A 15,563-nucleotide genomic window follows, 5' to 3' on the forward strand; every position below is an offset into this window, starting at 1 on the left:
TGGCCAGATGTACATAGTGACCCCACCGGCAGAATAGTGAGCGCAGCTCTGGAGTATAATACATTACTAATCCTGAGTTACATCCTGTATTATACTCCAGAGCTGCGCTCACTATTCTGCCGGTGGGGTCACTGTGTACATACATTACTGATCCTGAGTTACATCCTGTATGTACACAGTGACCCCACCGTCAGAATAGTGAGCGCAGCTCTGGAGTATAATACAGGATGTAACTCAGGATCAGTAATGTATGTACACAGTGACCCCACCAGCAGAATAGTGAGTGCAGCTCTGGAGTATAATACAGGATGTAACTCAGGATCAGTAATGTATGTACACAGTGACCCCACCAGCAGAATAGTGAGTGCAGCTCTGGAGTATAATACAGGATGTAACTCAGGATCAGTAATGTATGTACACAGTGACCCCACCAGCAGAATAGTGAGTGCAGCTCTGGAGTATAATACATTACATTACTGATCCTGCACTGATCCTGAGTTACATCCTGTATGTACACCGTGACCTCACCAGCAGAATAGTGAGTGCAGCTCTGGAGTATAATACAGGATGTAACTCAGGATCAGTAATGTAATGTATGTACACAGTGACCTCACCATCAGAATAGTGAGTGCTGCTCTGGAGTATAATACAAGATGTAACTCAGGATCAGTAATGTATGTACACAGTGACCCCACCAGCAGAATAGTGAGTGCAGCTCTGGAGTATAATACAGGATGGAACTCAGGATCAGTAATGTAATGTATGTACTCAGTGACCCCAGTAGCAGAATAGTGAGCGCAGCTCTGGAGTATAATACAGGATGTAACTCAGGATCAGTAATGTATGTACACAGTGACCCCACCAGCAGAATAGTGAGTGCAGCTCTGGAGTATAATACAGGATGTAACTCTGGATCAGTAATGTAATGTATGTACTCAGTGACCCCACTAGCAGAATAGTGAGTGCAGCTCTGGAGTATAATACAGGATGGAACTCAGGATCAGTAATGTATGTACACAGTGACATCTCTTGTCTGATACTCCAATATAATCTGCACTCTGTGTGTGAGCTCACCTGTGGCAGAGAAGCTGGTCACGGCTGCAGTGGCACTGGTTAATGGCAGCACAGGGTTTACAGTTAAGGTGGTGGCTGCGCTGCTTGTCACAAGGCTCGGTGTAGAGGCCACCTATAAAAGAAACGAGAAAATGGTTATATTCCTGAGGACAATGCAATCAAATCTTCATTGTTCTAATTTGTTACCATTAGTTGACATAATTCTTCTCACGATGACTGAAGCAATCTGACACAATGCTCTCTGCTGCCACCTGTTTTCTATGGGGATTTGATGCTGCTCTGGACAGTTCCTGACATGGACAGAGGTGACAGCAGAGAGCAATGTGTCAGACTGGAAAGAATACACCACTTCCTGCAGGACATACAGCAGCTAATAAGTAATGGAAGACTGAAAGTATTTTAACAGAATTTATTTTTTAAGGAAAATCTGTCAGGTCGGTACCAGGTAAAGACAGACAGATGGCAGGTGATAGGGGAGATAAAACAAATGATGCCTTTCCCTTTGCTGGTGGCCATTTGCATTTTTCCTTAGAAGCTGAAGTGCCTCAGAAGAGAGGCTGAGCCACAGCATGCACGCCTCCTCCCACCCACACCCTCCCTGAGCTTCCAGCCCTGTACATCAATTTAAGGGGTTATCCAGCGCTACAAAAACATGACCCCTTTTGAACCACTCTTGTCTGCAGATTGGGTGGAGTTTAAAACTCAGTTCCATTGAAGTAAATGGAGCTTACTTGCAAACCACACCTGACCTGGAGACAAAAGTGGGGAAAAAGGGGCCATGTTTTTGTAGCGCTGCATAACCCCTTTAAGTCAAGAGAGAGGTGAGGGAGGGAGGAAGGCATGTATGTGGTGGCTCAGCGTCACATCGGAGGCACTTTTTTTTTTTGTTTCACAATATTTAATTGTCATTTTCTGAATTGTCATTTTCTGAATATATATATATATATATATATATATATATATATATATATATATATTTATATATTTTATAAAACTCAAATGGCAAATGGCCCCCAGCGAAAATAGTTATTGCGATCGTTTTTAGATTGCTTAAGCCTATCTCACACATAAGGTGAATCGGTGAAAGACTGTTAACACGAAGCAATCTGTGAATTTTTAGCGAACGACCACAACGACAATTTAAGAACATGTTGAAAGATCAAAATAAACGATTTCTCGCTCATCATTGATTTATTCACTGTGTTTACACAAGCTGATTATCGCTAAAATGCGATAGTTATTGCGAAAATTCGAATGATAATCGTTTTGTGTAAACGCAGCATTAATCTACTTCATCTATGTAGTCAGCCGTCTCCGGTTGGACTTGGTGTCTTCTCATATTCCTATGGCTGCCTTTACACAGGCATATTTATCTGACAGATTATTGAGGCCAAAGCCAGGAATGGATGTGAGAAGAGCAGAAATCTCAGTCTTTCCTTTATGACCTGTTCTCTGTTTATAGTCTGTTCCTGGCTTTGGCTTCAATAATCTGTCAGATGAAATCTGTCTGTGTAAAGGGACCATTAAACTTACAATCCCATAAGATCTCAGGTGTCACGTACATTAGGTAAATGCATTAATTGTCAACCTGTGGCTCTTCAGCTGTTACACAATTGGATTGTTGGGGTGTCTGGGGGTGAGGAAATATTCCCATACAGTACATGCCCCTATAAGCAAAACATAAACCTCCTTACAGGGAAATGTAAGAGGCCTCAACATCTGCTGCTAAACCTCCGCAGTCCTAGTTATACCTTATATACGCGTGCAGGTCAGAGAGGAGGCCCTCTCTGACCTTATATAAGGAGCAGGTGGACGGAGGAGGGGGAGGGGGAGGGGGGGGGGGGGGCACACCTGACACAGCCACCACCATTATAGCGTTTGTGCAGCAGGGTGAGACGTTCACTTACACCATGACCACAATCACCTGCTCTCTGCCGCTGCTCAATTACCCTGGCTGAAGAGCCTGCAGGTATTTATACTGACTCCTGATAAAGACTGTTTACACAAAGCGATCTGCAAATTTTTAGTGAACGATGATTTGAGAACATGTTGAAAGATCAAAATGAACGATTTCTCCCTTGCCGCTTAATCGTTTGCTGTGTTTACACGGAACAATTATCGCTCAAATGCGAACATTATTGCGAAAATTCAAACGATAATCGTTCCGTATAAATGCAGCAAATACACGCAAGATACATCATTCATTACACTTTATTGCCTTACTTACAACCCCACCCGATCCCATTAACATATATAAAGTACAGGAGAGCAGGGAAGGGCTGACACCATTATACAGTGAGGCTTAACCATCTCACTGCTGGGATACTGGAGGCTTACCAATAACTGCGAGGAAATCAATGGCTGCTGGTGGAGGGTGCATGTGTATGAGGGAGTCAGTGTCTGCTGGGGGAGGGTGCATGTGTATGGAGGAGTCAGTGTCTGCTGGGGGAGCGTGCATGTGTATGAGGGGGTCAGTGTCTGCTGGGGGAGCGTGCATGTGTATGAGGGAGTCAGTGTCTGCTGGGGGAGCGTGCATGTCTATGAAGGAGTCAGTGTCTGCTGGGGGAGCGTGCATGTGTATGAGGGAGTCAGTGTCTGCTGGGGGAGGGTGCATGTGTATGGAGGAGTCAGTGTCTGCTGGGGGAGCGTGCATGTGTATGAGGGGGTCAGTGTCTGCTGGGGGAGCGTGCATGTGTATGAGGGAGTCAGTGTCTGCTGGAGAAGCGTGCATGTGTATGAGGGAGTCAGTGTCTGCTGGGGGAGGGTGCATGTGTATGGAGGAGTCAGTGTCTGCTGGGGGAGCGTGCATGTGTATGGAGGAGTCAGTGTCTGCTGGGGGAGCGTGCATGTGTATGAGGGGGTCAGTGTCTGCTGGGGGAGCGTGCATGTGTATGAGGGAGTCAGTGTCTGCTGGAGAAGCGTGCATGTGTATGAGGGGGTCAGTGTCTGCTGGGGGAGGGTGCATGTGTATGGAGGAGTCAGTGTCTGCTGGGGGAGCGTGCATGTATATGAGAGAGTATCTGCTGGGGGGAGTGTGCATATATATGAGAGAGTATCTGCTGGGGGGAGTGTGCATGTATATGGAGGAGTCAGTGTCTTCTGGGGGAGCGTGCATGTGTATGAGAGAGTCAGTATCTGCTGGGGGAGCGTGCATGTGTATGAGAGAGTATCTGCTGGGGGAGCGTGCATGTGTATGAGAGAGTATCTGCTGGGGGAGCGTGCATGTGTATGAGGGGGTCAGTATCTGCTGGGGGAGGGTGCATGTGTATGAGAGAGTATCTGCTGGGGGAGCGTGCATGTGTATGAGAGAGTATCTGCTGGGGGAGCGTGCATGTGTATGAGGGGGTCAGTATCTGCTGGGGGAGGGTGCATGTGTATGGAGGAGTCAGTGTCTGCTGGGGGAGGGTGCATGTGTATGAGAGTTATCTGCTGGGGGGAGTGTGCATGTATATGGAGGAGTCAGTGTCTTCTGGGGGAGCGTGCATGTGTATGAGAGTTATCTGCTGGGGGAGCGTGCATGTGTATGAGGGGAGTCAGTGTCTGCTGGGGGAGCGTGCATGTGTATGAGAGAGTCAGTATCTGCTGGGGGAGCGTGCATGTGTATGAGAGAGTATCTGCTGGGGGAGCGTGCATGTGTACGAGGGGGTCAGTGTCTGCTGGGGGAGCGTGCATGTGTATGAGGGGGTCAGTATCTGCTGGGGGAGCGTGCATGTGTATGAGGGGGTCAGTATCTGCTGGGGGAGCGTGCATGTGTATGAGGGGGTCAGTGTCTGCTGGGGGAGCGTGCATGTGTATGAGAGAGTCAGTATCTGCTGGGGGAGCGTGCATGTGTATGAGAGAGTATCTGCTGGGGGAGCGTGCATGTGTACGAGGGGGTCAGTGTCTGCTGGGGGAGCGTGCATGTGTATGAGGGGGTCAGTATCTGCTGGGGGAGCGTGCATGTGTATGAGGGGGTCAGTATCTGCTGGGGGAGCGTGCATGTGTATGAGGGGGTCAGTGTCTGCTGGGGGAGCGTGCATGTGTATGAGAGTTATCTGCTGGGGGAGCGTGCATGTGTATGAGGGGAGTCAGTGTCTGCTGGGGGAGCGTGCATGTGTATGAGAGAGTCAGTATCTGCTGGGGGAGCGTGCATGTGTATGAGAGAGTATCTGCTGGGGGAGCGTGCATGTGTACGAGGGGGTCAGTGTCTGCTGGGGGAGCGTGCATGTGTATGAGGGGGTCAGTATCTGCTGGGGGAGCGTGCATGTGTATGAGGGGGTCAGTATCTGCTGGGGGAGCGTGCATGTGTATGAGGGGGTCAGTGTCTGCTGGGGGAGCGTGCATGTCTATGAGGGGGTCAGTGTCTGCTGGGGGAGCGTGCATGTGTATGAGAGAGTATCTGCTGGGGGAGTGTGCATGTGTATGAGAGAGTATCTGCTGGGGGAGCGTGCATGTGTATGAGGGGGTCAGTATCTGCTGGGGGAGCGTGCATGTGTATGAGGGGGTCAGTGTCTGCTGGGGGAGGGTGCATGTGTATGAGAGAGTATCTGCTGGGGGGAGTGTGCATGTGTATGAGAGAGTATCTGCTGGGGGGAGTGTGCATGTATATGGAGGAGTCAGTGACTGCTGGGGGAGCGTGCATGTGTATGAGAGTTATCTGCTGGGGGAGCGTGCATGTGTATGAGGGGAGTCAGTGTCTGCTGGAGAAGCGTGCATGTGTATGAGGGGGTCAGTGTCTGCTGGGGGAGCGTGCATGTGTATGAGAGTTATCTGCTGGGGGAGCGTGCATGTGTATGAGAGTCATCTGCTGGGGGAGCGTGCATGTGTATGGAGGAGTCAGTGTCTGCTGGAGAAGCGTGCATGTGTATGAGGGAGTCAGTGTCTGCTGGAGAAGCGTGCATGTGTATGGAGGAGTCCGTGTCTGCTGGAAAAGCGTGCATGTGTATGGAGGAGTCCGTGTCTGCTGGGGGAGCGTGCATGTGTATGAGGGGGTCAGTGTCTGCTGGGGGGAGTGTGCATGTGTATGAGGGGGTCAGTGTCTGCTGGGGGAGCGTGCATGTGTATGGAGAAGTCCGTGTCTGCTGGGGGAGCGTGCATGTGTATGGAGGAGTCCGTGTCTGCTGGAGAAGCGTGCATGTGTATGGAGGAGTCCGTGTCTGCTGGAGAAGCGTGCATGTGTATGGAGGAGTCCGTGTCTGCTGGAGAAGCGTGCATGTGTATGAGGGGGTCAGTGTCTGCTGGGGGAGCGTGCATGTGTATGGAGGAGTCCGTGTCTGCTGGAGAAGCGTGCATGTGTATGGAGGAGTCCGTGTCTGCTGGAGAAGCGTGCATGTGTATGAGGGGGTCAGTGTCTGCTGGGGGAGCGTGCATGTGTATGAGGGGGTCAGTGTCTGCTGGGGGAGCGTGCATGTGTATGGAGGAGTCCGTGTCTGCTGGAGAAGCGTGCATGTGTATGGAGGAGTCCGTGTCTGCTGGGGGAGCGTGCATGTGTATGAGGGGAGTCAGTGTCTGCAGGTGCCGCTGTTTAGAAGCATTTCGATCCAAAATAAAAATGCAAATTAAGTCCCTTTGGTTCACTGGGAAAGGTAATTGACCCCTCAGTGCACGCTCCCACCTGCACACTTACTTATATATACTCAGTCACACATAAGCAGGCACGTCTTGTTTTTACAAATGCGCTGTTCAAACTGCGCACCCTGGAAGCTATAACTGAGTAGCGTGATTGGCTGATTGGCTGAAGGGAAGCCGTTGGAAATTCCCGGCTCATCTCTTCAGCCAATCAATGCGCTGAAGAGGGGAGTCGGGGATCTCTAAGACCTGCTGCGCGGAGCAGATAACGTATAGTCACGGCGGGGGCGGTGGGGGCAATCGGAGCGGCGGCGATCGGAGCGGCGGTGGGCGGGTGATCAGAGCGGTGGCAGGTGGGGGTGGCGATCGAGCCGGCGCAGGGGGCTGCAGATGAGCGGGGGCCGGGCTGCGAGCGGGGGGCGGGGCTGCCGGACTATCGCGTGGCGACTGTTTACACGGAACGATCGGCGATTTTTTTTGCTATAGAGGAAGGACGATTTATTAACATGTTAAAAGATCAAAATGAATGATTTTTCGATCGTTTGCCGCATTTACACGTACAATTATCTTTCAAATTCGATCATTATCGCGAAAATTCGCCCGATAATCGCTCCGTGTAAACCCAGCATTACACGGAGCAATAATCTGCCAAATCGGGCCAATTATCACCAACCATCAGCTGATGAAAGACCATCGCATCACACGCAGCCGTGCGTCACCATCACACGCAGCCGTGCGTCACCATCACACGCAGCCGTGCGTCACCATCACACGCAGCCGTGCGTCACCATCACACGCAGCCGTGCGTCACCATCACACGCAGCCGTGCGTCACCATCACCCGCAGCCGTGCGTCACCATCACACGCAGCCGTGCGTCACCATCACACGCAGCCGTGCGTCACCATCACACGCAGCCGTGCGTCACCATCACACGCAGCCGTGCGTCACCATCACACGCAGCCGTGTATGCCTTGCGGCAAGAGATTTTTAGGCTGGAATAAACGACAACGATCAGGTGGCTGATAAGTGTGTAAAAATAAATAAACCTTAGCACACCTGTCCACACTTCCGGTGGTGTTCTTGCTTCTGTCCGCAGCCGCCACTGGAACTTCGGAGCTGGTCTCTAAAATGACAGGCCACTCAGCCAATCACTGGCCACAGTGGTCCCTTCTCAGTCAGTGATTGGCTGAGTGGCCTGTCATTTTAGAGACCGGCTCAGAAGCTCCAGTGGCGGCTGTGGACAGAAGCAAGAACACCGCCGGAAGTGTGGACAGGAGTGCTAAGGTCCGTGCAGCCCATGTCCTAGTGTAAATAAATAAACCTTAGCACTCCTGTCCACACTTCCGGCGGTGTTCTTGCTTCTGTCCACAGCCGCCACTGGAGCTTCTGAGCCGGTCTCTAAAATGACAGGCCACTCAGCCAATCACTGGCCACAGTGGTCCCTTCTCAGTCAGTGATTGGCTGAGTGGCCTGTCATTTTAGAGACCGGCTCAGAAGCTCCAGTGGCGGCTGTGGACAGAAGCAAGAACACCGCCGGAAGTGTGGACAGGAGTGCTAAGGTTTATTTATTTACACTAGGACATGGGCTGCACGGACATCACTAATATATATTGGACCCAAGATGGCGCCTGACCCTAGTCAGTGAGATGAGATGAAAACTTTTTTTCTATAGACTTCTAAACTTTCAGTCTCTGTAAGTGTAGATAGTGTAGCACTATGTGGCCAGAAGTGGTAGAGACACTATACTTAGATGTTATATAACTTTTATGGGGCAATACAATAGTTAAATACTAATTTTGTCCGGAGTATCCCTTCAATTCAAATGACAGTAATTCTTAAAAGAGTTCCTGCCACAAAGTGAATGTCTCTGGAGCAGCGTGTAGACGTAGCTGCTGCTGGGAGACCCAGTATCATGTTTTTATTAATAGGGTTCGAGCACAGAACAAGGCTGGTGTGGGACTGTGTCTGCACGCCACTCCAGAGACAGCAGTTACAGATACATGGCAAGTTTTTTGGATTATTGGTTTTGCTAATATGCGGCCCTGACCCTTTGGCTGGATGGCGCGGCCCTGACCCTTTGGCTGGATGGCGCGGCCCTGACCCTTTGGCTGGATGGCGCGGCCCTGACCCTTTGGCTGGATGGCGCGGCCCTGACCCTTTGGCTGGATGGCGCGGCCCTGACCCTTTGGCTGGATGGTGCGGCCCTGCGTCAGTATTTTGGAGGTAGCTTCTGTATGAATCTTATTACTCTCATATTTTCGGCCCCTTTCTTAAGCCTTACCAAAGGAGTTGGACTTGGGAACATTGCTTTGATGGGAGAATTGCTGGATCCACCACTGCTGGGAGGGTTGATCCTCTTTTCCTTCTGACGCCGGTTACAGAACCAAACACGGATCACCTCCTTCTCCATGTGCAGCTGGTCGGCAATCATGGTGATCTCCTCCGAGGTAGGCTTTTGGTTCTGTGGTAGAAAGCAGACAATAAGAGCAGCTTGTACAATGGAGATTCCAGCCTTATGTGGGTTAAATAGTCCCTAAGCCTGTAGTCCCATCTATGGGTATTTAACCCCTTATCTACCGTCGATACCACAACCCCAGAGAGCACTGCCAAATACCAACAACTCCCTATACAGATTACAAGAGATGGCTGCTTGCTGTTGTCCTATTTTAATTCAGTGGCTGAAAATCTGTCCTGTTTTGCAGCAATGTATTTAGACCAGCCTGGCGCCCTTCGGCTGTTGTAAAACTACAACTCCCAGCAAGCCTGGACAGACTGACTGTGCTGGGAGCTGCAGGCATGCTGCGAGTTGTGGTTTTCCAATTAGAAACGATTCCTGCTGTTCTATAACTACAACCAGTATAGCCTCAGGGGTCACTGGTCCAGGCAACGCTCTGTGAGCTGGATACAGTAGAAGCAAATGTCATTGTGTTAGAGGGCTGTAACAAACACTCATCTGTGTGCTGATCTGAATTACCATCCACCTCAATGTTCACATCCACCCACCAGCACACACCACGCAGGATGTAGATATCAATTTGTTTGTTCATTTAAATTAACCAAAGGTCCCAATAACGACACAGACAGATCCGACAGAAATCAATCAGTGATGTCATCAGGATGATGTCACTAGTGACGGCAGATTTGGAGCCTACAGTTCTAGCAGCCGATCCCTTGGCACAGCAGATACGTAACGCATCATTTGCAGCACTGACCTCCAGGAAACTCTTCTCTAAGGCCACGCGGATGTTGGTCTCTATGCTGGTGCGTTTTTTCCTCCTGCGGTTCAGCCCCTCGATTCCATGACCTGGGGAGTTCATGACGTTGGGGCTCGAAAGAGCAGAATCCGAGGTGATGTTCTCTGGGTAGAGGGATGGAAGAAGACATTTCTGTCAGACCCTGGAGCCTGACATGGTGTGGAATGTATAGGAACCCCCATAGAGGGTGGAAAGTACATGTACTGCGGTTGTGGCAGTGGCCTTATGGGTGATAAAGGCTGTGAACACATCCGGACCTTCTTGTTGTCGCTGGTTGGCGGGGCTCGCCCTCACTTACCTGCATCGTTCAGCCACTTCTCCAGGAGAGGCTTCAATTTGCACATGTTTTTAAAGCTGAGGTTCAAGGCTTCAAAGCGAGAAATAGTAGTTTGGCTAAAGTCATTTCCATAGAGTTTGCCCATAGCAAGCCCCACATCACCCTAGGAGAGAAACAGAAAAGGATTAGGATGTACTGACATGGAGGACCCCTCTAATACCGCCATGTAATGCACAGGTCCCAAACTCCCTGCCCTCCAGCAGCTGCAAAACTACAAGTTCCAGCATGTCTGGATGGCAACAGCTGGAGCATTGCAACAGCTAGGGGTGTGTGGGTTCCCCATCTTACAGGTCGTAGGGGTGCAGGTCATCTCCAAATCTGCATTGGATAATCCCAGTGACTTTGCGGTGGCAATCTTCACCGTACTGTGTGCACTTTGATGCAGATTTCCTACGGTTTTATCTTACAGATTTGGGGATGAAGAGGCAAATGAACCATAGCAGTCATGTGACGGCTATGTGCCCCCCGTATAGACCCAGATGCTCCATTACTCCCAGTTATCAGCCTGGCTCCACTGAAACACATTCTACCAGCAAGACGACTCCTCTCTGATCCTGCAATATAACATCGCTCCTTAACCTGTGCCTGTACTACAACTCCCCCCATCCCATACAGGGTGTCAGGGCTGCAGGATGGGCACGGTGTCACTATGAACTCCTGTAGGGTGTCCATGATTATTCATTCACTGTATGTAAAGAGATTTCACCACTGGGTGGTGCCAGCCGACCAAAGCATCAAAAACGATAGAAAACCTCTATAAGGAACAATAAAGACTCCCCCAAAACTATCCGGCTCCACATCCTGATCCTTTGTACGCGGACAGGGCCGGGAGCGGACGTTTAATTCGCACTTAAGGAGTATAATTACCTCTGTAAAGGTCACGTACCTGCCGGCTAACCTTTAAACGTGAAATGCTACATTTGCGCACGGGGTGAGCAGTGCGACGCGGCAGTAAGAGCAGGGGCCCCGCTGAGAAAAATATACAGGCGGCTAAACTACAGGGCAAGGCAGGAGCGGGATTTATATTAAGTGATGTCTCCCCACACAGGGGGGCTGCAAGGATGGGGATGTTAAGAGGGTACCCCGCCAGGGGGATGAGGCCCACTCCGACCCCCCAGCACTTACCTGAGTGAATCCAAGTTTGATGCGTCTTTGTTTAAAAGTCTTTGCAAACTGTTCAAGCTCCTCCAGGTCGCTGGGTTCCTCCAGGCTCGGAGTGTCGATTCGCTTTGGTGTTGTCTGGCTCTGTGGAAGATGCTGTACAGGGGTCGCAGCTATTGTGCGAGTGGGGGTTGCTGGCTGTAAATGGGGGGAAAAAAGGGAAGGAGCTGTTTGTATTCCTCAAATAGTTCATGACGATCCTAAGTTACTGCAATACACAAACTGCTCAGCTCAGGCTGCTAACCCCATCCAGCTCTGCTACATAGTTGTGCAATGCTCAAACTCACACCCAGCTCTGCTGTGTATAATATTATGTATAATATTATATATAATAAATATATATATATATATATATATATATATATATATATATATATATATACACACTCACACCCAGCTCTGCTCCATATATATGTGATACTCACACCCAGCTCTGCTCCATATATATGTGTAACTCACACCCAGCTCTGCTCCATATATATGTGTAACTCACACCCAGCTCTGCTCCATATATATGTGTAACTCACACCCAGCTCTGCTCCATATATGTGCAATGCTCCAACTCACACTCTACTCTGCTACACAGGTGTGTGGCTCTGCTAACTCAGACCAAGCTCTGCTACAAGTGTGTGACACTCAAGCTCAGCTCTTTGACATTACTGCAATACAAAAACGATGCAGCCTGGAAGCCAAGGTCAGCTCTGCTACATGTGTGTGACACTCAGGCTCAGCTCTGCTACATGTGTGTGACACTCAGGCTCAGCTCTGCTACATGTGTGTGACACTCAGGCTCAGCTCTGCTACATGTGTGTGACACTCAGGCTCAGCTCTGCTACATGTGTGTGACACTCAGGCTCAGCTCTGCTACATGTGTGTGTGATGATCCTAAGTTACCAAAATTATTTAGCCCAAATGTCAAGTTCAGCTCTGCTACGTGTGTATAATGCTCCAACACACAAACCATACGTCTTGCCTATTGAGCTCATCTCTGCCACATGTGTGTATGATGTCAGGCTCAGCTCTGCTATATCCATGTGTGACACTATGCAGTTTGTTAATCTTGCAACCCGAACCTCACACTCAGCTCTGCTACATCTGTGTGTGACAGCTCTGGAGGGAAAGAAGCCGCCTCCTATGAGAAGGTTCATGAAGCAGCCCCTGTTATACCCAGCTGGACATCACCGAGCCATGATGCCGCTCCCAGGATGGTGCAGCAGAGCTGGCTGCAGGTGCAGGGCTGAGGAGTAAGGGAGGAGGCTGACCTGTGAGGTGAGGGTGATGCTTGGTTGAGACTGCAGGAGGTTGGCTTGGCTGTGCTGAGGTAGCTGTGTTAAGAGATTCTGTGCCTGCAGGAGGCCTGGAGAGAGAACACAAGAGGTGAGACCTGCAGAACAGACCTGGCAATCAGCTGATCATTCCATCTCATCTACATCCTAGTGCTTAAAGCGACTCTGTACCCACAATCTGACCCCCCCCCCCCACCCCACCGAACCGCTTGTACCTTCGGATAGCTGCTTTAATCCAAGATCTGTCATGCGGTCCGGTCGGCAGGTGATGCAGTTATTGTCCTAAAAAACAACTTTTAAACTTGCAGCACTGTGCCCAACGGCCGGGGCTTAGAGTATCTGTGCCCTAACCTTGCACTATCCCTCCGCTCCTCCTCCCCGCCCCTCTTTATCATTAGGAATGCCACTGGAACATTTTCTCCATGCTGAACATTGCACAGGTGTCTTAACGATCCAGCCTATGTGCAATCTGCTTGGAGCATTCCTAATGATGAGGAGGGAGGGGAGGAGGGACAGAGAGGGTGTGCCAGCCTAATGCCTACACAATCTAGGCCACTCCCGTAGGGCACAGGGCTGCCAGTTTAAAAGTTGTTTTTTTAGGACAATAACTGCATCACCTGCCGAACGGACACCAGGACAAATCTTGGATTAAAAGCAGCTATCCGAAGGTACAAGTGGTTTTGGGGGGGGTCAGATTGTGGGTACAGAGTCTCTTTAAAATGTGTCACGCTGAGTTCAGCAATGGGGCATGCTGGGAGTGGTAGTTCAGCAATGGGGCATGCTGGGAGTGGTAGTTCAGCAATGGGGCATGCTGGGAGTGGTAGTTCAGCAATGGGGCATGCTGGGAGTGGTAGTTCAGCAATGGGGCATGCTGGGAGTGGTAGTTCAGCAATGGGGCATGCTGGGAGTGGTAGTTCAGCAATGGGGCATGCTGGGAGTGGTAGTTCAGCAATGGGGCATGCTGGGAGTGGTAGTTCAGCAATGGGGCATGCTGGGAGTGGTAGTTCAGCAATGGGGCATGCTGGGAGTGGTAGTTCAGCAATGGGGCATGCTGGGAGTGGTAGTTCAGCAATGGGGCATGCTGGGAGTGGTAGTTCAGCAATGGGGCATGCTGGGAGTGGTAGTTCAGCAATGGGGCATGCTGGGAGTGGTAGTTCAGCAATGGGGCATGCTGGGAGTGGTAGTTCAGCAATGGGGCATGCTGGGAGTGGTAGTTCAGCAATGGGGCATGCTGGGAGTGGTAGTTCAGCAATGGGGCATGCTGGGAGTGGTAGTTCAGCAATGGGGCATGCTGGGAGTGGTAGTTCAGCAATGGGGCATGCTGGGAGTGGCAGTTCAGCAATGGGACATGCTAGATTTGCATGTCCAGGCATTCTGGGAGTAGTAAAGCTAAAACCCAGCATTACAGGGGTTGTCAAGTGCTATCTAAACATGGCTGCTTTCTTCCAGAGACAGCACTGCTTGCCTCCAGCTTGGGTGCAGGTTCTGTAAGGGGCAGTCCACATGGAGTAAAATAAGCGGAATCCCGCCTGCTTTGACGTGTCAATTTTTTGAGCGGAGAGCGGAGGTGCGTGAGCCATCCCATAGAAATGCTGTATCACACTGAGGCAGGCGGCATTCTGCAGATTTTACTCCACGTGAACTGGCTCTAACTCATTTCCATTGAAGTAAATAGAACTTAATGCAAACTAGACCTAAACTGGAGACAAGAGCGGTGCTGTCTCTGGAAGAAAGTGGCCATGATTTTCTAACACTGGAGAACCTGTTTATCCATTGCTGCACTACAATTCCGAGCAGGCCCTGTATAATTTGCAACTCCCAGCATGCACCACTGCTACACTACAGTATACCCCGTTCGTAAACTACAACTTCTACAAGCGCTGTTGCTCGCCTACAGGGGGACAGGGTGGTCGGAAAGCCTTTAGGGGGACAGAGTGGTCGGAAAGCCTATAGGGGTCAGGGTGGTCATAAAGCCTATACGGGGACAGGGTGGTCGGAAAGCCTATACGGGGACAGGGTGGTCGGAAAGCCTATACGGGGACAGGGTGGTCGGAAAGCCTATACGGGGACAGGGTGGTCGGAAAGCCTATACGGGGACAGGGTGGTCGGAAAGCCTATAAGGGGATGGGGTGCCTATTGGGGGATTGGGTGGTCACAACTCCATAGGGGGGCAGGGGTGGTCACCTTGTTGCCCCTGGGGCGTCTGTGAGATGATGAATTGCGCCGGCGGCAGGTTGGTCGTCGGATGCACCAGTACAAATTGCTGCAGGTTCAGATTCTGCTGCTGAAGTTGCTGCAGTTGCTGCAGATCCTGGAAGACAAGACAATACAATACAATACAATACATACACACACACACACACACACACACACACACACACACACACACACACACACACATATATATATTATACAGAAGGAGCTGCATGATTACACATCACCCAGGCGGGCGCAGTACTCACCGGTGCTATCTGTAGTGGCTGGGGGAAGGGGATCTGTGTCACTGGAGTAGCAGCGGAGGCTGAGATGGTGGCACCGGCAGCGCTGTGCTGCTGGCTGGCGGAGTGCTGTACGGCGGCTGCCAGCAGCTGTGCCTGCGCCTGTTGTAGGAGCAACTGTTGCTGAGTCGGCGTCAGTGTTAACTGCAAATAAAGAAGAGAAATGCTGTCAGTGCTCGGAGGCCGGGTCGTAAACGCTGTAAAATGCTGCAAAACACTGGTCTCCATTTACTGGCAGCAGAGATGGTTGTCATTGAGGAGAGACAGCTGGTGTATGGAGTCCTGCAGGCAATGGTCCATGGGAACCAAGTATGCAAATCAGCTCTCCTCCAGGACAAGGAGCACCTGCTATAGTGCCACCTAGAGGTCATTTCCCTGTAAGTCAGTATCCAACCCTTAGACAAG

The 15,563-nt window shown here is 50.6% G+C and overlaps 1 protein-coding gene across 2 annotated transcripts in view; it reads right to left on the reverse strand.

Annotated features, from left to right (window-relative positions):
* The window catches only part of POU2F1 (POU class 2 homeobox 1), a 109,466-nt gene that overhangs the window by 7,243 nt on the left and 86,660 nt on the right, over positions 1–15,563 (reverse strand). For both annotated transcript variants that reach the window (XM_069946184.1, XM_069946183.1), the window contains 8 exons: positions 15,123–15,302; positions 14,845–14,971; positions 12,637–12,731; positions 11,339–11,512; positions 10,175–10,316; positions 9,835–9,980; positions 8,904–9,083; positions 1,075–1,186 (listed from right to left, as the gene is read on the reverse strand). In XM_069946184.1, the coding sequence (XP_069802285.1) occupies positions 1,075–1,186; positions 8,904–9,083; positions 9,835–9,980; positions 10,175–10,316; positions 11,339–11,512; positions 12,637–12,731; positions 14,845–14,971; positions 15,123–15,302 (1,156 nt within the window). The remainder of the gene's footprint in view (positions 1–1,074; positions 1,187–8,903; positions 9,084–9,834; positions 9,981–10,174; positions 10,317–11,338; positions 11,513–12,636; positions 12,732–14,844; positions 14,972–15,122; positions 15,303–15,563) is intronic.

This window comes from Dendropsophus ebraccatus, chromosome 11, assembly GCF_027789765.1.
Source record: "Dendropsophus ebraccatus isolate aDenEbr1 chromosome 11, aDenEbr1.pat, whole genome shotgun sequence".
NCBI classification, from domain to species: domain Eukaryota; kingdom Metazoa; phylum Chordata; class Amphibia; order Anura; family Hylidae; genus Dendropsophus; species Dendropsophus ebraccatus.